This window comes from Falco rusticolus, chromosome 11 (genome assembly GCF_015220075.1).
Source record: "Falco rusticolus isolate bFalRus1 chromosome 11, bFalRus1.pri, whole genome shotgun sequence".
Lineage (NCBI taxonomy): Eukaryota > Metazoa > Chordata > Aves > Falconiformes > Falconidae > Falco > Falco rusticolus.
In genome coordinates, this window is record NC_051197.1 from 34,555,961 (window position 1) to 34,579,903 (window position 23,943).

The 23,943-nt window shown below is 37.7% G+C and overlaps 1 protein-coding gene across 11 annotated transcripts in view; it reads left to right on the top strand.

Moving 5' to 3' along the window:
• The window catches only part of NEK7 (NIMA related kinase 7), a 75,312-nt gene that overhangs the window by 21,726 nt on the left and 29,643 nt on the right, over positions 1-23,943 (top strand). For all 11 annotated transcript variants that reach the window (XR_005106667.1, XR_005106669.1, XR_005106668.1 and 8 more), the window contains exons 4-5: positions 8,162-8,224; positions 8,729-8,839. Coding sequence is in view for 3 of the 11 variants with exons in the window: in XM_037403682.1 (XP_037259579.1) it covers positions 8,162-8,224; positions 8,729-8,839 (174 nt within the window). In the remaining 8 variants the exon portion in view is untranslated. The remainder of the gene's footprint in view (positions 1-8,161; positions 8,225-8,728; positions 8,840-23,943) is intronic.

The following is a 23,943-nucleotide window of genomic DNA, read 5'->3' on the forward strand; positions in this document are numbered from 1 at the left end:
GGGTACTTGAAGAAAGTCATAAAGTCCAGCCTTTCACTGTTAACTATGAAATTTTTATAACTGTGTTTGCATTAAGACTTACAGAGGCATTATAGCATGTGTACTCTTAACAGTATTTCAAAAGTCAGTATGTATAGCTGTATTCTCACATCAGATTTCCCAAGTTGACATAAGATTTTTTCAACTCATGAAGATGACATGCTGTCCATCTATGGGTGATAGTTGCTATAGCAGAAAAGCTTCTGTGTTTGATTTTTATTTAACCATTTAGTAAATTTCTAAGAATATACTTGGTGGTTGGTAGGAAATAGGGTTAAAGAGTTGTGCCTCTCCTGAACGGCTTTATCCTGATAATGTTCCAGTTGTCTCAAAGTATTCAACATATGCTGTTGGTTTTCTGTTGAATTTTATTGCATAGTGCACGTCAGGAGGGCTTATGTTCTGTGAACTGTAAAATCACGTTCCATATGAAGGCTGGATGTATGTAGAAGATGATTGTCTGAATGGAAAAGGAGGTTTGGTTAACCTGTAAGGGAAAACAATTCCAAAGCATACAATGAAATGTTAACTGGATTTCAAAAGGCTTGTGGCAGCACTGAGTGTTCATTTGGCACAGCTGTTTTGGTCTGCATAGTTGATGTCTAAAGCTGTTGCATTTGGGCAGAAGACCATCTTAATTGTTACTGTGCTTCTGTGACCTTCCCTAAGATTCTGTAGAAATATTTTTGTTTGATATGGTCACAATACTTAATTTCAGTATAAAATTTGTTTTCATAAATACCTTGTGGTGAGAAGTGATTGCTTTTTCAGAGGAGCTCTTGTGGGTCTGCTCTATGATGGTGCATATTTTGCTTGTAATGTCAGTCATGTTTTATTCAAATTAAAATACTGCCTTTTTTTCTGTTGCCTCATTAATGGAAGCTCAGCATGGACAAAATAGGAGGTATGCTGCTCTTTGTCATGAGGAAGAGGCTCTATTCTCTCTGTTTTAGACCTGTGCATGGATACTGCTTTCCACATTTCCACACTGAGACAGTGTCTCTAAATGCTGTACGTTGCATTAAATACCGTAACTAACATCTGGACTTTCTTCTACTTCCCTATTTTCATCTCGCATCTTTCATTCTTGTCTCACATCTTGACTACTTCGTGCCTTCCTCTCTGATCGTGCAAGTAGTGTCCGTTCCACCCCCTCCCCATTTCATTTTCCTGGCTGGATTGGGTGTGTAGCTGTTCTCTTTATGTGTATTTGATCAGGGGCTCCACATGTTTGCCTCTACCTTCAAGGGCTGATGTGACTTAGAATTCTTCAGTTGTCCCTTAAAGAGTTACTGAATCTCAGGCCATTTTTGGTTCCAAAAGGATTGCCAGTTTTGAGTTCTTATGAAGCTTTCCAACAAGAATGTTTATTTTCTGCTATTAAAATTTTATTTGGCTGAAATATGTACAATATTGATAAATCTTACATTCAAGTGTACAAAATGTATGTTTGTGGAAGTAAATGTGAGCAGAAGCAAGTGGCAGTAAGATGCTCTAGGAGAAAGGACAAGCAGATGGTGACAGAAACCACTCTCTGATTTCATAGTTGCTGTTGAGTCCAGATGACATGATGAAGTAATATTCCTGTTTCGATTTCCAGTAGGATATGTTGCAGAGTGAAAACTGTTTAATTTGCAGTTTCTTTCTAGTAATTTCACCAGCAGTAATTTAACCAATTTCTTGTTGTACCCTTTGTGCTTCATCCTCCATGTGTGATTTGCCGCCTTGTAATGAAGGCAATGTTCTCCTTTTTTTTTTTTTTTTTCTCTCCCATCGAACTCTGTTTCTGAACTATGCTGTTGAAATATTACCTAAATAAAACCAGAATTAAACCCCAAATATTCATTTCTTTTGTTAATGTCTAAACTACACTTTGAGTCAAAGAAATAGCAGGCAAGACCAGCCACAGATAAACTATGAACAGAGCAGTGTAAGTCTGAAGAGCTTCAATATCAGTTTCTTAACATGTGTTAAGTGTGAGGTCCAAACTATACTGAAAGGTGGTGCCTGAGGAAGAAGCCGCATGTCTCTGCTACTGGCACCCTCGGTAACCCTTGCAACAGAATCATCCCCACCAGGTACCCTGGGGTATGGCATGGTGTTCAGAGCAATGAGCGCTCCAGTGGTAACTGGCAAGGGGGGGTAAGCAGCTGCTAGAGACTGGAACAAATGCTCAGAAAACATCCTTAAAGAGCAAAAGAGTAAAGTCTGAAGTCAGCAATTGCAAGGCTGTATGAGTTCACTTGCTGTTTTTTCAAAACTGAAATCATTATGTGAAACTGCATATTTCAACAAATTTCCAGATTCATTAAGTTTCTGCCTTATGTTGTTCCACCTTTCCTTCCCTTTCATTCTAAAATTGTAGACCCCTGTGTTAGAGATTCAGACAATGAATCCTTTTATCTAGCACTTACATTCATTATTCATTGTGCATTGTCAGTGGATTGCTACATCAGGCCTGAATTAGAGATAATTAATCTTAGGAAAGCACTTCTAATTTCACACTTTATGAAGGGCTGTTGTCTCAGCACAGCAGTTCCTGGTGGCAAAATACTCTAATGCTTGTTGTTGCTCTTCGGTATACTCTCTCTTGATGTGCATACAAGTCTTCATTTTGCTTACTTCTGGGTAGTTTTACAGCAGTCATGCTTGTGTTTTGCTTTGGAAATAACTTTTTGGTATTTTTATTTTATGCAGAATTTCAAACAGAAGTTGGGTAAATTGTTCTTTAAATGGTGAGGTTAGAAAGACCTTTATCCTTTTCAAAACTCAAGAAGAAAATCTGGAATAGTGATGGACTTAACAGCAAGAAGAATCAAGTAGATTCCCAGCTCGGCATGTTACTTCAGATGATGTGCTAAATTGGTAGCTGGTAATTGATCAGATAGTCTACACTTAGAACCCAAGGCCTGATGTTTTCCATCTGGTGGTTAATTTGTTTCTAAACCATCTTATTATGCAGGTAGTTTTCTAGGAGCTCTACTTGCACGTGTGAGCATGCATGTAAGAACTTCACTCGGGAAGTTGATCTCATGTATTGCAACCTCTTTGTTTAGTTTACACGTCTGCATAGGGAACAGTTCCTGCTCTGGTTTACAATAGCTTAGAAACGATTCTAAAATTACTGCTATCTCTTGGCAGTACTTACAACTGGCATTTCTAGAATGCTGAAAGAATAAAACTATAATCTATGCTCATATGAAGGTACCGGAGAAGTGATTCGGTGCAAAGGTACCAGAGATCCCTTAGTTGCATAGCACATAGAGGGGAATATTTTGAAGTGAGTATCAGTGCATGCTTGTCCTTCTGCTTTTCCTTTGTATGCTATTGATTTAAGTAGGAAATGAAAAACTGAGACCTAGAAATGGACTTTTTGTTTCACTTAGCATTTTTGCAAAGTGGAAAAAAAAATATGCTGAGGACTTTTAAAAAGCTGTCTTAAGTCTCTTCAGCTGTATTTGCGAACTAAGGTGTAGTGCTTACCACACTGATATTTTTTTTTGATTACACTCTTCATGAAAACTGGCACATGATAAAAATATTTACTATAATTTTTTCTATTATTAGGTTTTTCACTGCAAACATAATTCCTTTGTAGAAATGTTGATCTTTTAGTCCTTGAAAATAGAAATTGGGGGAAAATAATTACAATTTTAAATAAGAGTATATTACACTGTGCAATTTGTGCTGACTAGAGAAACACACCTCCAACCTGAATTACCCTGTGATCCTGACCTCATAAATGGAGTCAAGAATTAGAATTTATTGTTAGTCTAATTAATGCCCTAGCAGTCTAATCAAAATGCAGCAGTTTTCAAGTGTTGGTATCACTGTAATTGGCTAACAATATAGTCTAATTACTACTAGTTTCCAATAATTGCTGTATGGAGCATCATCAGTGTCCTGAGCTCTGCTGGGAGGAGGATGCTGGGTGGTGGCTTTATGTGAGATTTTGCTGGGTGTTTTCAAGTGGTCGGTTGCTAATGCTTTGTGTTGATCTGAAAGCTTACAGATGTTAATGGCTCTGGTTTTGTTACCTGTATTGTATCTGCTATAATTTCCTTAAGGCTGTAGTTGCACAAAGCTGAGTTGAATCTAAAAATGAGCTAGACAGAAGTCATTGAGCTGTAATGACTTCCTTATAGTTAAGTCACTCAGCTGCAAGGCATGTGCTGCTACAGCTAAAGCCAAGCTCAAAAAAGTAAGTGCAGGAGAAGTCCAGACAAAAGGTTGGTATCCTTCAATAGCACATCTGGGGCAGTCCTGGGCCTGTGCCCTGCTAATAACAAGGCAGTACTGCCTTCACAGTGGGATGAGTCAGTGTGCCACGCTTGGGGTAGAGAGCTGGGAAGGTAAGCTGACCTTTCAGGTTGGCTTGCTGAGTAACAGTAGCTGAAGATGGAATGAGTCTGTTTGCAAAGCTATAAGCTGTTACGGTTGTGATGGAAATACTGATATCGCTTCATATTGTTACGTTAATGGCCAGGCTGCATTAACCACAAGGAAAGACCAGCTTCTGCTGCACCATCATCTGGTCTGCGACAGCTCCTGCAAAATAAGCCTTCTGAGTGCTGCCAGGTGCCACATCTAATTTTGACATGCACTTGGAAGGATGTTCTTAAGCTCTTAAAATCTTTTACTGCAGCTTGTATTTTTTGGAGTAAGATGTTCTTCAGTGTTGAGTCGTCTTCTGGTGATGGAGCGTGGAGGCTTTTTCATTTTGTTTACAGTAGCCCCGTGTGTGAACTGACATGGGCTATTACACTAGGAGCCTCTGATCTGAGCTGTAGCAGTTTGGCAAAATGGAAAGATAATCTCTTCAGAAAGAAAATCTCTGCAAACTGCTTGAATCTGGTATGATAGGGCAGAGGTTCTTCAGAGGCCATGGATTGAGTGGCTTTTTTAAAAATTTTTTATTTTATTCTATTGTTGTTTTGGGTTGTGGGGTTTTTTTTTCCTAGCCTGATCGTTGGAAGAGGTTAGTGCCTGTGAAACTGAAATTCTGAATTTTTGGGAAAGTTATTTATAGACTTTTAAGGTTAGGGCCAAAGTCTAATGGAGAACCTCAAGAGCAATATACAATAGATCTCCAGATTGTCTGTGTAAGGATTGTGTTTGTAAGGATCATCTTAAGACTCAGGTTTTTTCTTCCTTTCTTTTATTCAGGTAATGTTTGAAATACTCTGTTTAGCTGAAGCTGTGACAAATGTGCCACTCTTTTGCTACGCTTCTTACAGCAGTATAGGGAGTCATGTTTATAAAACTCAAGTCTGTCCTTTTGTGAGAACAGCTGCTTGGTTTAGTATACTCCAGGCTGTTTAATAACAAATTAGAATTGCTGGGAAGAGTAGCCAGAATACACAAACAAAAATTTGTCTTTCTTTCCTAGGCCTTGGTCCTAGATCTTTCACAGTTCTGAGCCTAGGGCTCACAAAATCTGCTTGTGCAGTGTGTAGGGAAGTGCTCCCTGTGCAGCCAAGGTAACGTGCCCTTTGGCAGGTTGGAACAGCCATTACCAGGTACAAACCACCCTGCTTTTTCATGAAAAGAAATTCTTTTGAATCTTGAAATTGTACTTTGGGTAATTTCTCCAAATGGTACCAGGAGACAATTTGTGTACAGTTTTCTAAAATTCCTGCTGCAGCTTTGATTAGGTTCTCCAGTGTTTTGGAGTTCTATGTCATAAGGAGTGTTCTTATCTCACGATTATTTAGAATTTAGCAAAGGTGTGAACTTCAAAACGCATCCCTGTACCTGTCCCTTTTTTTCCCTGCTCCCCCGTACACACTTCCATTGATTGCTTATGGGAGAGGAGGTATAAAATTTTCCATTTGCTGGGCTACGGGGAAAGGCAGTTATGATCTTGTGCCTTCCCAGTACTTCCTCAGTTAATGTGCTCACTTTCATGTTTAGAACTTTCCTAAGTTTCCTAGAAAAAAAATCATTACAGGCTTTCATGACTGTGCCAAACACTAGGACTTTAGTCTATTGTCCAAAGGATTAAAGAGCAGTGTTTTTTCATTCAGAGCTGAGATCTGTAACAGATGCTATTTCATGTCCTTCTCTAAGTTCCCAGCCTTAATTCATAAAGTACCTTTTCTGTCTTTTTCATCAGTGTTATTTACCTTCTTGTACCTGTAATTTCATATATAGTACTAACTCTTTTCTTCTACTACATCTGAAATTGCTTTATTTCTTAGTGTTAGTGTTCCTTTATTGTGACTTACCCTGCTGTGTTTCTATTGAGTCCCCCCCAATCTCCTTCTTGAACAATTGCTTCCCATCATCCTGGCGTTAATATACAAGTAGTTGTGAATTGGTTTGTTCCCTTTCTTTCTTGGTAACTAGTTCTGTTTTCTTCTTTGTTTCCTCCTCTCCTTTTTCTTCTTACTATCCTGGAGTCAGGCATTTGAGTTCTTGACGTAGACTTGTCTTTTTGGTCAAAAAGTGAATCTTGTATCCACTCCAGGCTGTTTTTTCTTATGCCAGCTCTGAAGACAGAAGGTTGGGTGTCTGAAGGGAAGCAGTGGCTAGTCAAGGGCATGTTTGCTCTATGCATGAAGTCTCTAGACTTTGCCTTTCAGTTGATTAAGGGAATGACAAACTTACTTTGCATAGTGGCATACAAAGTGAAGATGCGGTTTAGCAGGTCATATGTGGACTTACTGATTTGTTTGAACTTCTTTGAGTAAAGACTGTGATTCACATGGACAGTTACACAGTCAGTATAAGAGATGACCTCTCTGCAGACATTCAGTACTCTAAATTCTGTTAATCCTTATTTTTGTTTCTGGGGTTCTTGGCAAGATATGAAATGGAAGTGGTCAGCTGTTGAGCTTTTGATCTTTTCGAGCTGATGGAACCAGGTACCAGTGACTTTAACAGTACATAGCATCTTTTCCTGGAGACTATCCAGAAAGAAATAATTTACATTGAAAAGGTGTAACTGGGAAAGATAGTATCATAAATGTTGTGGCAATTGCTAAACCTCATAGTGCATCTCTATTACTCTTCTGGATAGCTCAAAATGTAATAGGCAGACCACACGGAAATTGATGAGGGTGTTTGTATGTATGGGGTGTGTGTTGTTTGGGTTTTTTTGTGGGTTTTTTTTTTTTTGGGGCGTGGGGCAGGGGGTGAGATGTGGGGGGGTGGTTTGTTTATTCAGAAAGTTATTTCAAATGAGAGAGAAAGGGTTCCTTGAAGAAGGAACATTTTGGTCACTTCTAAGGGAAGTTGTTGGTGGCAGCGTATGGCGATGCGCATTTGAGAAAGTGAAGTGAGGAAGGAACCCAAAGGTGTTAAAAAAGGGAGTGAAAATAGAACGATATTGGGTTAAATATAGATGTGTAAAACATGGACAAGGACTCTAATGGCTGGAAAAATTACTCCAAGCAAAAATTGAAATTAGTGGAGAGTAACGTGGTTAACTGGGGGAGATGCAAATGAGATAGATTGCAGAGTAATATGGAGCAGATGGGAGGTGGGGAAAAAAATGAAAAGCAGAGATGTCTGACTGTAAAAGGCTGTAAAAGTCAAGGTGACAGATGAGGGCTTAGAAAGAAGTGACTCCAGTAAACAAATTACGGAACCCAAATCCCTTCCTTGCTTACTGGAGACAAGGAAATGGGGAGAAAGAACTGGAGGTGACAATGGAGTTTTGATCCTGAGATAGAGTAAAAGTGTATGCATTACTTAGAATAGAAAATGAAGACTGTAGCAAGAGACTAGGGAAAAAAGGTATTCTTAGTACTAGAAAGAATCAGTTTGTGATAATGGTATGGCAGGAATGGGAGACGATGCTGAGATTTGGATTAAAACCAACTTGAAGGAAATGTGATGAATTATTGCTGCGTGTTTGAACAGATACGTGGAGATGGCGACTAACTAATTGGAAAATTTACTTACAATGAACTTGTTTCCTACAAGGGGGCTAAAAGAATCGATATAGCAGCGAATCTGTACATTAAATCAGAGCATTAAGAATATTAGGAATATGTCTTACTGTAGTGTTACATCTTGCCATGAAGTGCATAACTCGGGTAGCTTTATGCTATGAAATAATGATCACTCAATTTGCTGTATTTTTATCACTTAAAAATGTCTTATCTCTTGTCCATAGATATTTGATTTAATGGATGCCAAAGCCCGTGCTGACTGCATCAAAGAAATAGATCTTCTTAAGGTAAAAGATTTGTTTAAAAGGTGTGCAGCCATCATCAAAGTATATTAAGTTCTTCATAGATATACTGGAGGTGACCACTGTTTTATCTGTAAAGGAGTTTTTTAATCTTTATTGCTTATAAAATTAATGTTGAGAAGTAAATCCTATAGAAGAATAGGTAACTCTTCAAGTAGAAGTTCTGCTAAAAGTACGCAGTATTTTAAACTGTGTACTCTGTACAGTAAAATACTGATTTCAGAAATTGACTTTGCTGTTTCAGGTAACAGTTTAGTGTGCTATTGCATAGATACATTGAAGCAAAATTCCTCTAAAATTGCAACTTAAATCATAATGTTCTTGCAATATATTTCTTGTAAATGCTGCTGGTAAGCATATACTTTTTGTATCATACTGAAATAGGTTGTAGGGGTTGTTTTGTTTGCCTAAGTAATAATGTTTCATTTGTCAGTCTTAAAAGATCAGACACTTTACACTAAAATGTGCATTATTATTCTGCTTTCTTAGCAACTGAATCATCCCAATGTAATTAAATACTATGCCTCATTCATCGAAGACAATGAACTGAACATAGTGCTGGAATTAGCAGATGCTGGAGATCTCTCTAGAATGATAAAGGTACGAGTTAACTTTTTAAAAAAAATTAAAAGCTTGTAACATTCAACAACTTTAGCTTTTCATTCTGCATGCTTATTGCTGCATGAAATGCAGTGAAAATGTTAGGAACTGTGAAGTGGAGTGTTTAGACTGATTTTTAAAATCAATGTCCAATATTGATGCTTATGTAAGTATTTTTAACATTGTTGTCCAGAAAGTAAGTGCAGTGGGGACATAAATAGACTGAAATTATGTTAGTGCTGGATAGAAGAAGAAAAACTGAAGGAAAGCACTGCCACCACCATTTAGAACAATACATTTTGACAGCATTCCTGATTCTTGGCACAGTTGTGTTTTGTGTTCTAATATTCTGTATTGTCTCTCTATATGTATCTATCTCTATATTCTATGTTAACTATAATAGTGAAAGTAGAGGAGGGCTGGTGTCAAGGCAGAAGTTGTTTCTTCTAGGTCTTGGTCTTGAGCTTTAACTGCTGACCAATTTAGCAAACAAAATAGTGGTTAAAATGGAAATAACTACATTATTTTATATGTTTAGTTAAATTTTTCTTTATCTTGAGACTAACAAATATTCTGGAAAAATATTTCATATTTGACTGAAATCAGATGCAGTGAAATTAATGATATGTGGTGTTGCATTACGGGTTAATTGCTTGCTTTTGTAATCTTTAAATGCCTGTTCTTCAGCTAATCAGAAAAATTTGTCCGAGACCGTTGGCCAATATAAGCTTTCTATTCTGCTACTTCCCCTCTTTCCCTACCCTTTCTTCCACTGGCTCTTGATTTTAGTATGTTTCTTTGGTGTGCTTTCTTGTGTGCACACCAACGTTATTGTTGTCAACACAACGGAGAAAATAGTGCCAGCCAATTAGCATTTGCTCAGCAATAGCTGGGCACAAAGCAGAGTTCTGCTGTTGTGCTTAGGACCTACATGAATAGAGAATCTTAATTTCTTCATTAATGACTCTCATACTGATTTTTTTTTTTTTTTTTAGCTTTTGAAGAATATTCCCCTCTAGAGTTACAATTGTAAGGTAGGACAGTCAAAATCTGGTTCTAAAGAGGTTGACAGGGTTCTGTTAATAGTTGTATCCAAATCTGATTTTTTTTCGTCCATTTTACGAATTACTAATTCCGTGGGCTTACATCTCATGAAACATATAAAGGAAGGTTTGTCTTTTCTTTTGAATGTTCAGTTTTGACACAACAGTTATTAATATGAGTACTTCGTGACAGATTGCCTCGTGGCATGTCTGGTCTTATGACCCATTGAAGCTTTTTCTTTTTCCTTTTTTTTTTTCTTTTTTTAAAATAATTTTAAATCCAGCATGTGAATAATGGCTTCTTCAGTAAAGTTGGCCTCATTACACCTTGTCCAAGTTGGTGGGTATTTCTTACAGGCGCGATCTTCGAGGCACTTTGTGATTGTGCTCTTAACTCAGGGATCACATTTAATGTAGCAAACTTAGATTGCTGTTTGATGTTAATGACAGCCTATCAGGCTATTATTAAATATGTATGAGGTGTCACAATGCACTCCGTCTTCATGCTGCTGGTGGAGGATATGATTTGGTAGACTACTTAGTATGAGTTTAAATGTGGGGTGCATCAGTTATATAGCATCTTCTAAAAGAAGTATTTTAAAAATTGCCTGAAAAATAAATGGTATGTAATGGTATGGGAAATTCCTAGCAGGGCGGCTGCCTGTTACACCACTGGGGCAAGTAACTGTGTTATTAAACCAAACAAATCATGCTCTGGTTTCCAGCGTTCTTGCTAGAATGCTGTTCTAAGTTTGTTGGAAAATGTTGTGGCACCCCCAGAAGAGTGTTTGGGTACCAGGCTGCTTGTGTGATTTATAGAAAGGATCAAGCATGTTTTTTGAAACTGTAAATGACCACAGCTTGAATGACACTGAAACCAGTGTTAATGTGAGGGAAAACGACTTAACTCATTTACTGGGGTGTTTGTTAGGACATTATTGGCACACCAGAGAATACTTACAAAGCTGCTGTGCCTTACATGGCACCTTAATGAATTCTTTAGTTCCTCCCTCAATGAACCCCGTCCTTGCTGCCCAGCTTTTACACCATCCCTCTTGTTACCTGTGAATAATACTCTCTTTGTCCCCATTGAGTAGACAACTGAGGAGAATCACTTTGTGTGTTCATATGGATTCTAATAGAGTTCATAGAATCTGCTGTATGACCAAAAAAAAAAAAAGCAGCTCTGCATTGGCATTTACAAATCACATAATGAAGTGAGTGGCATCTCATGTGTTCTCTCTGTCTGTTTATGTATGTACATACAGACATTTAATCCGCTTCACCCTAATTATTTTTAATTACCTCTGTCACAGGGAGATGTTTCAGTACATCAGCATACCTTCTCAAAAGTAGGAGGAACCAAAATTGAAGCTTTCTTATCTTACAGCTTTTAATGGCCTGGTAGAATTCTGAGATGCGGTGTGTCAGTAATACTGAGAGCCAGACGTTATCGGGAAGGGGGAAATACTTGCATTTGACTTACAGTTAGTTTTGCCCTAGAATATGTACCTCAGTACTGTGCAGCCCCTGTGTAGGGGTGGTGAAAGAAGGAAAAATTTGTGATTTTTCTGCCTCTGTGCATTAGGCTGCTGGATACTATTACATCAAAGATTTTTACAAGGAAGTTTTTAGTAACTATTGTGCTAGTTCCCAGTTGCTCATAGTCTGCTGTTCTTGTCGGTGGTCTGTAGTATGGAAACATGGTGATAGTATATGGCTACCAAGGTTAAGGGTAGTTCATGATGACTCCTGTTGTTACCTTGTAATACCACCTCGCTTTGCAATAGAAAGATATGTTGTAGAGCAGGTTTGAGCCTTGGTCTCTTTTCCTGTTCGTCATGGTTCTCCACCACCACAGACAGCAACAGGGCGAAAATTGTTCTGTGGGCATTTTTAGTTTGGGATTTTTTTTTTTTTTTTAAAAAAAGCAACAATTGATATATTGGATAAAGAAAATGCCCTAAAAATGAAGAAGAATCTACTAAGTGCATTAGAAACTAGTAATTGCATTAATCAAGAAGATACTATAATTATTTATTATATAAATAAATATAAATCGTATAAATAATAATAATGATTCGGTAAAAAGAACTAGATAGTAAAGCCTGTGCTGAAGGTGTTGAAACAAGAGAATTTGAACTATCTTGCAAAATAATTAGCATATTTAAGATTAAAATAAATTTTAGTTTTGATAACATTTCCTTTAAGTCATGAATAAATTTCTTGGGTCTATTGCATTTCTGCAGATATTTTTAGTTTTTCTGGCAAATAATCCTAACATACCACAAAAAAAAAAAAGGCGAACTTTAAACTGAACATGTAATACAGATCTTAAGGAAGTTGTCAGTGTTTTGGGAACAAGCATGAAAGCTTTCATCTAAAAAGTTGAAAATATGTTTGCAGCTTTCTCAAGGTAGATGGAAAAAAATTGTATTCTACAAGACGTTACCTAGATGTTGTCCCGCCGCAAGCAGATTAATTCCTGATGTGCAGTGCCAATTCACACACCAGGTTGGGATATTCCTTATTCCTTTGCACAGAGCAGGGAGCTAGGCAGTAAGGCACAAATGCCTAGCTCCCCGTCCGTCAACACTTTCATGCTATTTATACAGTTTAGCATACAAAGATGTCAGCCTTCGTTGGTTACAAGTTACCCAGCTCCTTCATTGCTTAGTACTCTTTCCCCATTCATGAAATAATTCTCTTGCTTCTCATGTTAATTAGTTCACATGCTCAATCTCAACTTCTTTTGGGTCTGGGGGATTTAATGAGTCATTGGTTGCGGTCTCCCCCTGCTGGAATTACCTTTACCTGTCCCCTAGTTTTGCTGAGCTCATTCCTTACGGTGAACTTCCAGTCAGCTCCTTCATCCTGTGGAGGTGCATCCTTTCTGAAGTTCCTCTCCTGAACAAAAGGATTTGCTGGTGCTTAACGAAGTGCTCAGCAGGACATGCAGAGCGCTGGTTAAGGGTTAATTCAGGTTCCAACTCATACTCCAACTGTGTCAAAGTCAAACTGCCAATAACATGTTCAATTCCATCAACCACCTGGTATCACAGGCACTTCATCCACCTTTCAGAGAACATTTTTTTCTTGTGTATTTTTTTTTTAACTTTAAATTGAAAACCCCGCAAACATACTATAATTAGCTAGGTAAAGTAAGACAAATATTTTAAAACTTCGCATCAGTATGAAGTTCATGTTGGTATCTTAGGTTTCTGCAGTTAGGAACAATGAATTCTTTGTCCTTAAACATACTGGGGTTTTATAGGACACTTAAAATACAGGGATATCACTTTCCAAGGAACTGATGCATATCTAAATTGCTCATTGCTGGAGCTCTGTTTAGACTTGTTTGAAATATCATTGATTATCATTCTGATGTTTCACCAGTGGTGGATATTTTAGTCTTCACTGTGTGAAATTGCATCAGGCAATTTCTTCTCTCCGCATGGTCTGGGCTGCAGACCCTCTGTCTTCTCCCCATGCCAAAATAGCAGTGAGTGTTTTTTGGAACTTCTTTGCAGTGCTCCAGGGTTCACTGCCTCGCCTGTGCTGCATTATGGGACAACTTGCTCCTTTTCCAAGGGCTTTAAAAGTGGAAGCATTTTTAGCTTCAGTCATTGGCAGCTTTGCCAGCCCAGAATGCTGCTCCTGCCTCTGTGAAGGACGCCTGCATTGCAGAACCTGTGTGACTGCAGCCCGGGTGTGTTACAGTGTGAGGAGGCTGCAGCGTGAGATGACAGCCTATAGACTTGCTGTAATAGCAGCAGACCTAGAAGGGACAGAGGGGCACAGGGTAGTTATTACAGTGAGCCTTATCTTAAGTGTTCAATGGTGGCTGTCATCAGTCTGAACTGGGGTGGTGATCAAGCGCAGGTCAAACTTCTGCATGAGCTGCTTTTATGGCCTTGGTGCATCTTGCCCCACTGTTGTTGCAGCGTGGCAGCGCTGAGGGGGCACGTACTGCTACGGAAGCCATTTACCTTTTTCTGTCTGGAAACTAGCAGCCTGGATTGCTGGACGGCTAGTAGCCCGTGGTTAACTGTCCTCACTGCAGTGAAGCTAGTTACATTGCTAAGAATGGAAACTTGTCACTTGTTTTTTCAAACTATTTTCTGGTGGATTGCTGTCCTGGGAATGTGCTAGAAATAGAGATGGTTTTGCAGAAAGTGGCATTATTTGATTAATATTGACAGCACGCGTTAGCTATAGTTTAACTTCTGTTTATTTGCAAGAGTGATTTTTTTTTCTTTTGCTGTGATAATTGAAAGATTTGTTGGGAGTATGAATTTAGGGAAGCACCCATGTAAGGAAGAGGTGCGGTGTCAGTCTAGTAGGTCAGGTGTTTAACCCTTCCCAGGGCATGACCCTAGTTTTTTGGGAAACCCTCAACTATTAACTGACTATACTGTGTGGCTATCTCTTAATAATCCAAAACAATGATTTGCAGTTTTAGCAGTTGTAGGACGTAGTTGGTACTCATGTTTGGAAGGCTGGTGGGACAATGTCTCCGATGTACTTTGAATGGCAGTGTTGCAGAAGCTGTATTCTGCTGTGCGCACACACATGTAACAGGACAGTAATTCTGTCTGTTTGCTGTTAGGGTTGCCAAAGATTTCGCTGTGTGAGAAAGTGTTTTCAGTTTGTCAAAACATAACAATTTTGTACTAAAATGTTGCATGCCAGCTGCCCGCTTGAGGGTGTATGTTTCCAAAAATGTTACATGATTTAGTAGATGGCTAAGGAAAAAATACATTGCTCTGCTGAGATGTACATTTGTTAGTTTGTTTTTAAATCTATTTATTTGTTTTAAAATCTAGCAACCACTGTACCTGAAATATTGTAGGCATCTGTGCCTTGAAACAGAGACTTAAAACTTGGGAAGGGGGTTTTTGTTACAGTAATGGCTGTGAAAACTCACCTAAACTGAAATTCTTACACAAAAGTTCATATGTGCTTAATAGAAATTGCTGGGTCACAGCAGCCAAAGTGGAGAATTTCTGTACATGTGGAGCTGTGTGAATCTTTAGCATCTCTTAGAGCTGACAGCTTTGCATACTACCTGAGTGACTATGTTTCAGCCTATAGTATGGGTGACTTGAAGTGGCTTTGCCAGAAATAGCTTTTTCCAGATGCTTTGGAGGGCTGAAGCTTTCCTGTCTCTCAGTGGGTATTTATTCTTTCTAACAGCATGGGGAAGGGAGTAATGTGAGGTGAATGTGAAGAAGACAAAAGACTAGGCAGACAGAAGAGTGGGCTGCCAGAAGCAGCTAAGTGATCCTTAAGTGGGGAGAGAGAGGATCTGACTGGGAATAGGGAAGACAAGTGGACTGGAACTAGCTGGTTAGCAGTTTTTGAGAGAAGGTAGACTGGGAAGTTAGGACACAGGGCAGTAGAGACTGAGGAGCGTAAGAGAATGAATATAAGAGCGATGGGTTGGGAAACTAGAATGGGAATCCCAATACCGGACACGAGCACAGTGATATTGAGAAGAGCTAGTGTGTTGCCAGAGGTAGGACAGACTGGGCAAAGATCGTAGAGACAGAAGCTGACTGCTGGTAGGGAGAGGGCCTGCGTGGGATAACTTGGACTGGCCGGGACCACGATGCGATTGTTTAAATGGAGAAAATGGGATGAAGGGACAGGTCTGGGATGGGGCCAGAGAAGAGGCAGGTTGCATAGGTATTACAGATCGAATACAGGGGAACACAAAGAAGAAGCTGTCCTGTAGCGTACTGCCCCATAGAGTGGGACTCAAGGTTCATGAGTGTTGCTGTTCTGCTGTCGTTGGCAAATACAGATGAAGTCCGCTGGTGGTGCCTACCCATTACCCGCTGAAGGATGGTACTCTTCTGTGCGAGTTACTTGGTCAGATGTAATACTAGCTGTGACTGCAAAAGTGCCAACGCCGGTAGGTTGTGCATAGCAGTATAATAGAGCACCTGCATTTCTTGGTTATTTTTATGCTTTTTTGAATCTAGGGAATTGCTTATAACCTAAGGAAGCAACACTGAATCTGAAAAATCAAGCATTCAAAGGCTAGAAAATCCTACAACAGATTATCTTACACTCTGGAAAATTACAAGTTTATGTCTTCAAAAAACCACTTCTATTTAATGTTAAGGGTGCAGCTAGTCTGGGTAGAAATCATGATGGTGTAGTACATGCACCACCATTTGTTGCATCTTTGCTGCTGCCTTTGCTGCAGCGGTGGTTTTCAAAGCAGGGAATTCAAGAAAGACAAAGGTTTAATGGTTAATACAAATGAATGCTCTTGCAAAGACTATCCTTTCTTACTGTCTCTGGTACTGTTCCTAAGGGATACTGTATAAACTACTTCACTATTTTTTGGTGGGAGTCGTAATCGCTTATTCTGTGTTTCTGATAATTAAGGTAAAACTCAGAGTTTGATTTGCAGAAGTATGGAGCGTTCAGAGCTTCATCTGTTCTGAGTGGAAAACTGCTTTGAAGATGGACTGTTTCATAAAGCTAAGTATGCTGAAAGGAGGCGCTTAAATTGGTGCCAGAATTAATTAACAGTTTAGATCTTAATTCTGTGCTCCCATTATAATCTTTAAAATGGGGATATTACTACCTTATCACTTCTAAGACCATTTGTAAAGGTAAACGTCACAAAGTTTATTTTATTAATTTGATATTCCAATGATGCATACCAGGAAGTTGTACCCCTCCTTGAAACTTATATTTAATAATAGATTTTGAACAGTGCAAATAAATAAAGCCTAGAGACATTTTCAAGTGGCTCATTAGCTGAATGTCTGGAATGAGGAAAGGGTCTTTTGACATAAAGAAAATGGAACTGAAAACTGTGCACTCACACTCTCAAGGGGGGCTTTAATTCTGAGATTTTTCTTATACTTGTGTCCAAATATTTGACGTCATGATTATTAAAAAAGTATTTTTAAAGTAGTCTTTTTGTGTATGTTTCTATATTTTCATTTTTTGATACTGATTTATCTTGATCTATAAATGCAAATTTTAAAACATGGATTCTGGTTCTTTTGGTTTCCAGCAGTATCTGTGTCTCTTGTGCGTTTTCCTTTTTTTTTTTTCCTTTTTTTTTTCCTTTTTTTTTTCCTTTTTTTTTTTTCCTTTTTTTTTTTTCCTTTTTTTTTTTTCCTTTTTTTTTTTTCCTTTTTTTTTTTCCTTTTTTTTTTTCCTTTTTTTTTTTCCTTTTTTTTTTTCCTTCCGTGACTGCTAGATTCAATTTAAAAAACACCCCCCCTCACCCCCCATGCCAAACCTCCTGACTCGTACTCTTTGGTTTAACATATTGTTATGTTTTATAATATAGAACAGTTTGGCACCTTGCTGAAGCTACATAATCGATAAAAGTTAAAAGCTTAAAATTTTTTTCCTTATTTTTTTTTCACATTCTGTATCACCTTTATTCTTGGCTTTTTTGTGTACTCACTTTTTTGAAAAGACTTAAAAAAAATAGTGTAGCTGAAGGAACAGGTAATAGAATAAGATACTGTAACACAGTGTGTACTAATTACAGATCAAAGCTAAGTGATTTCTGTGTGCCTTTTCCTAAAGGAGAAATCTCAGGCTTTGAACCAGTCAGGCTAGTTTTTGTCACTAACTTTTTTTAAAGCTACTAAAAATCTTTTTCTTAAACTTATCTTTTTACACCCTGTAATTAAAAAAATAGTGCATCCTTATTCAGCTTTGTATATATTGTTAACGATGTAGCAGGTAAAAAGAGGGCTGGGTGGGGAAAGGGCCACTCTGTGGATGGGGCTGTGAAGTCCTAAAACAAAAAGCAAAGGCATTTTAAGCCCTGCTGCGGTAGGAGAGGCAGTTCTGGGAAGCTTTTGCTCCCCGTACGTGTGTTCCTGGGGTGTCTGACAGGTGCTTGACTGTCACCGTTGCTGCCAAGCACAGGTAAGCAGAATGAGAGCAGCGGCAGCAGTCTGCTGGGTGTGGGTTACATGTGTGCCAGCAGAAGGAAAGCTGACTGGTCCTGCAGTTTATAACCAGTAGGGTAATTGGGCTTGGTAATTGCCAGGCAGGCTTGTTAGGTTTTCTGAGAATCTGCCATCATCTGTGTCTGCCATTGGAGCAATAAGAATAAGCAGGCAGATTTTCTGCTAAAATAATTAACTATCAACACTGTTTTGTCTTGTGGATAGCCCCCTTCGCAGACATCCCACCTGAAGCTGTTGTGTGAGCTTACTTGTGTGGCTGTAGCTGGGAGGGGAACAGTGTCAGTCAGCTTTGAAAAGTTACCTTGATGGTGAACTTCATTTAACTATTACATAGGCTGTTCAGATAGGTCTAACTGGGGCAGAAATGCTTGGAGTACTTATTCTCCACCTTTGCCCACTGGCGCTAAAATTGTCGGGCTCCATGAATCTTTAAAGAGCAAGAAGTGAAAGATTTTATTAAACAGTAGTTCTGGGTGCTTTTCTTGTTTGAAATGCCCTGCAAACAATACTTGGAGATTATTTTTAGTTATTCACACAGTTGTTCTTGAAAAATTTGTAGTGTCAGTGTTTGTGCTATATGAGTAACTTGCTGAGAATGAAGAGAGATTTTGAATGTCTGCCTTATTTGTAGCAAAAAGAAAAAAAAAAAAAAGAAAAAATTAAGATGGTAGCCTCTGTATTTTCTGTCATGCTATTGCTTTTTATTAGGAAGTAGAGTTAATGATTCAAGCATGAGTTTCACCTCTTCATGCTGTACCAGTTTTCCCAAGGGGATTTATTGGAGAGAGATGCATGTAAACAAATACTGTTGAATTTAAACATGTGGCTGTGTATTTTAAGAAGAGCCACTCGGCGGTAAACAGCAGAGACAATGAAAATGATCCGTATTGGTAATTTTATTTTAGTGGCTCTGCAAGTATATTTGATTTCAGTAGGTGATCTTTTCTGTCTGAGCACTGTGTGTTCTTGTGTTTTTGCTTGAGCAAAAATGTTAGATGGAACAGAGTGACTGTAGGTGGACTACTCAATAAGGAAAAATGAAATGAATCCTTGCAAAGGCAGTTGGATAAAAATACGCATATAAAGTGACTTCGTTCAGAGATTTCTAAGGGATCTGAGTTTAATCAGGACTCTAAAGGTCTGATTAACAGATTATTAGCATGAAAGAATAGATACTGAAAATAGAAAATAGGAGGATTTTGACTTGTGTTTTTCTTACAAGGCTTTCTATTTCTTCTAAGTAGATGTCTTTAGATTGTGTGTGAAAGAAGATTGCGTTTGAGAAGATGTTTCTATCTCTGTGGTGGTGGATTTTTTTTTTTTTTTTTTTAAAGACCATAGTTTAATTCTATTAATTTGGCCTTCTGATGCTAGTGTAGGTACTTCTATTATTACTACGATTATTTTGTCTATTAATTTTTGTACTGTATCTTAGTCTTTTGCTGCTATTGATTAAATGAAGTTACTTGCTGTATACTAAGATCACCAGTAGAGGAAGATTGAATTATTTTTTTTTTAAATGCATATTTTTTTTGTGGATTCTGGAAGGGAAAGAATAAATACATGGCATCTTCAGTAACTGGAGATGTAAAAAAACTGTAAAGCAAAGTTGGAAAAAGAACCAGGTAAATGTTTTATTTTTTTAACTGTTATTAGTCACTTTATTGGCCAAGTACTTGCTACTTTCACTGTGTTCAGTTGGTAGATTGCGATGTTTTGTATGTGTTCTGTTTTCACAACTATGGGAATGCTGCCACTTTTGAAATGTAGGCAAATTTGATCACCTTGTGGTTGGTGGTGGGTGAATGGGTCAAGATGTGGTGAAAAGTTCTATTTTTGTTCTGCAAAGAAAGCAAGGAAAATGGCAGAGAACTTAGCACAGTCTAAAGAGCTGGGCAGCTGAATGCACGGGAACTCAGAGCCAGGCAGAACTCCTGGGACACTGCTTTCATACTGGAATTATATAGCCTTTTAAATAGAAAATAAGACTTATGTAAAAACTTTACTTCTATATACATGAGTCTCTGATCTTTACTCCAAAATGTAGAGGTGTTGAGGTCCATCTTCACTGTCTATCTTGATGACCCCGCACACCCTTGCTGGTTCTGGTTTGTTTCTGTTGTATTCACAGAGCAAGAATTCTTGCTTGTACTTCCATAACTTCTTATTACAGCTGCCTGACCTCATCTTTCCTCTCACTGTTCTTTCTGCTAGTCCAGAATAAAAAAGACTCTCAAAGAAACACAGGCAGAAGTGGCCAAGATCTTTGTTACATGTTACTCAGAAGTTCCTTGCAATAATTCTTTCCGCACCACTTTCCTCTTGATGAAGTTCAGGTTTCTTCCCACATGGATCTGGTTGTCGAATCACTGTGTTCTGATAAGTTTATGCAATCAAATTTGAAAAAAACCCTAACAAAACCTCTTTATATTTTTGTAAGCAAGAAGTGAAGTAATGGAGACAGATGTGATCAAGACCGTCATCAAAACATGAAAGAAAGGAAAAGGAATCTATTTAAAGCAAAGAAATGATCATTTCTGTTTTACTTTTCCCCCATTTCGTCCTTTTAGAAGGCAGCTCTAGCCTAGAACATGGACAGTGAAAAATTCAGGTATATGGTCTTGTGGGCTTGTTTGACAGTTTCACAGACTGTTTACTTTTAATAATGACTCTGCAAAATCGTTTAGATGATCAATTCATCATCTTTCGGCAAGAGATGTTCATAAACATCTTGCTTTCTATAGTTCACTTTGCTTCTTAAACACTAGGGTTTGTTTTTTTTTTTAACAATCTTCCATTTATTCCTATTTTTTTCCTATGCAATGAATTCTAAACCAAGGTAAATCACATCTTAAAATTCTCTGAGACACTAACGTCGGAACTGAATGCTAATTTTTTTCCAAGCATGGTTACTGAGATGTAGGCAGTCATATCTGAAATCTCCAGTTGTATTGAAATCATCTATGCTGTCTGCTCTTTACTTACTGGCAGGAAATTCTTAGTTTTCTTATAAACGCCAAAGTCCTGTGTATTTCCTTTAAGAGTATTCTCTGAACTGTGCTTGTTAAGCCTAGATAAGGTTATTTGCTAATTGCTTTTGGAATTTGACCTTTAAAGCGTCATCTTTAGAAAATCAGTATAATATAATTCCATGCTTTTATATTGACTTTAAACTTTTTTCCTGTCTATCTTAGTTTCTTGGAGACATTAAAAATAAAATAAAATGAATGATGTATGCTGTTTAGGTGCAGGGCAGCTACATTTAACTTTACTAGGATGGGAAACTTGAAGGATATTTAATTTTTCTTTTAGCAATTTATTAGAGAGAACCATGAAAGTTCTGTTTTCCCATAATGAAACTTCTCAGTCATTCTGTAAAAAGGGACAAAAAGACGAACCTTAAAGCTCTGTAAGGCATTTGAATAGCAAATGTATGACCACAAAAATTTCCAGTTGCCTTAAACGACTGAATTGCAGTTTTATCTGTACTGACATTGTGAAAACTCTTTTAAAGTAGTTTTTTGTGATTTCATTCTTAAAGACAGATGGAAATTTTGTGGGATATGGCTTTTGAAACAAATAATTCTTGCTGGGAGACAGTCTGCTGCCTGAGCATACCTGATATTCTCTGTTTACCTGACAAAACACTAGTTTGCAACACTGGCCAAATTTTAATGCACATGTACAAGCAGTTCCCTTTTTGTCCAGTTTCAGCTGTGTTGAGACTGATCTTTCACCTCAAACAGGATTATGTTTTTTTAATGTCACACCCTACAAAGTCAGTGGTCTAAGGGACGTCAGAACTGTCCTTTGAGCCTCAGACAGGTAGAAGAAGCAGAATAGTGAGATGTTGAAGATGAGAGTACTTTAGAAAGCTGTATGTTGGGCTGTATTCCTTTGAGGTCAAATTTGGGCAAGTAATAGCATCTTGTATACGATGGGGGATAACTGTATTAAGTTAACTTGATCATGTGGACCTTAGGATGCTTGAGACATTACAGTGCCAGGCAGTGTGAAGTAGTTTCAGTATTAACTGTTTGTGGTGTTACTACTATCCGCTACATTAGTGGTCAAAAATTACTGTCTTGGCATCCTGTCTTTGGCGTTTTGGTTTCCCTGTAGGGAGGGGGCAAAGCCCACAACTATTAAAATGGCATTTTGCATTGTGGACTATTTTAAAATGGGTCCGGCTTTGAATACAGTTAATATGTGCTGTATGAATTTAATTATGCTTTTTGGGATAAAATAGTTGTGACCATGTTTTCCATCGACTTATATTTCTTGTTAGAAGGTAAGGTTCTAAACAGGAGTGGAATTCCTTTTCTTTGTTGACTTTTCTCAGAACTAACACTGCCTGCTAGACTGTTTCCTGGAAACGTACAACTTGTTACAATGACTAGTTTTGCAAAATTGATCTTTTTTGGCAGTGGAAGCTTTTCATCACTGTTTTGCCTATTGGTGGACAACAGCCCAAGAAAACATTGAGAGTATGTCTTTTGAGGAAAGAAGATAGCGTAATTAATTACTACACAAAATAACATTCCATGAGTTTATTTTAAAGATAATTGGATTATTTTTAAACCTATACAAATGAAAATGGTGTGTATTTCTTTGTTTTGTTTAAACATTGTTAGTAAATCTGGCAGCTCTCTTTTGAATCTTCTTTAGATCGGTAAATTCTACAGGGTTAATAATATCATGGATGCTTTCAGGAAGAGAATTTGTTATTATAATGCAAAATAATTAATGCCTTCAACAGAATGAGACTGTCTTAAAAACTGTTATATTGCATGTTTGCACTGTAAGAATTGAAGCCGATTTTGTAGTGTACAGTCAGATAACAGTGTTATAGATGGCAAATGAATAAAATACTAAAAGAATATTTGTAGATACATACTTTGAAAGTATGCTGATATACTGTAAGCATATTGGAATGGAAATCTGTAATTGAAAATCTTCTCATTTCAGACATGTGAATGATGTTTCATCACTGCTTGTGCTTAGATTTGAGTTAAAGAAATAATAATTCAGAGTGTTTAAATAAAGTACCTACTTATAATTATGGTGATTTCAGAATGCATTTTAAATCGAGGAACTATGCTTTTATGTGCACATACTTACATGTATTGTGTATTTGTTTTAAAACGAAAAGGAACCTGGTCTCCATCTTCCTGTTGACATCAAACAATCCTCTGATATGCAAATCCAGCTATGGGGAGAACAGATACACAGGGTTTGTTTGGATTCGGTCCAAGACTGAGAAAAAATTGTATTTAAAGAAGTAATTTATATGCTTTGCCTCATTTAAATGAAAATGCATTTTGAAATAATCCCTATAACGAAAAACATTTTGGTGGAATGTTATGATCCTTTGTATGACTGATGCATTTTGCTATAGCTAGTTTAAAACCATCTTTCTCGTACTCCTGCGTGTGTCTGTAACGTGTAGATGCAGCTGTCAACTTCAGTGGCACATTTTAACACAGTATATGAACATATTTTTATTTTTCTGGAGTATTAAATGTTTGTTATATGAACTTTCTTAGGGTGTGCATGTTTGTGAAATGTGCGTGTGCACTCATGCTATTAAAAAAATGAGTACTGTGCTTTCCCTCTAAAATTTTGCTGGTGTTGATGTTGTTAATGTGCTTTCTTCATGTGTTTAACTTGAAAATCTGTCAAAATATGAATTCTTTAAAAAGAGAGACTAAATGAGCAACAATTTTTCAGTCTTACCTTTTGCTGCAAAATTTATAATGATCAAACTTGCACATTTTAGCATTGGCTGAATTCCAGGTTTTCAGTATGTATTCTTGGAGGACTGTGTTATTTCAGTCCCTGACTATAATATACGAAGGAGATGTGTGTAGCAGAGCATAATTATGTTTCATGCAAGCTTTAACAGGCCATTGAACTGTTACCAGTGATCGGTAATGGTTCTTCATACAGGATGGAAAATGTTTGTACAGGAATTAGATCACTATGAAATGTTCAGAAATCACAGTTCCTTCGGTCCCCTTTTATGTATTGCAGAAGTTTCTAAGACTAATCTGATTGATTCTTCTTACATGATCTTTGTGATTGTGTGTCACTACTGTTTTTC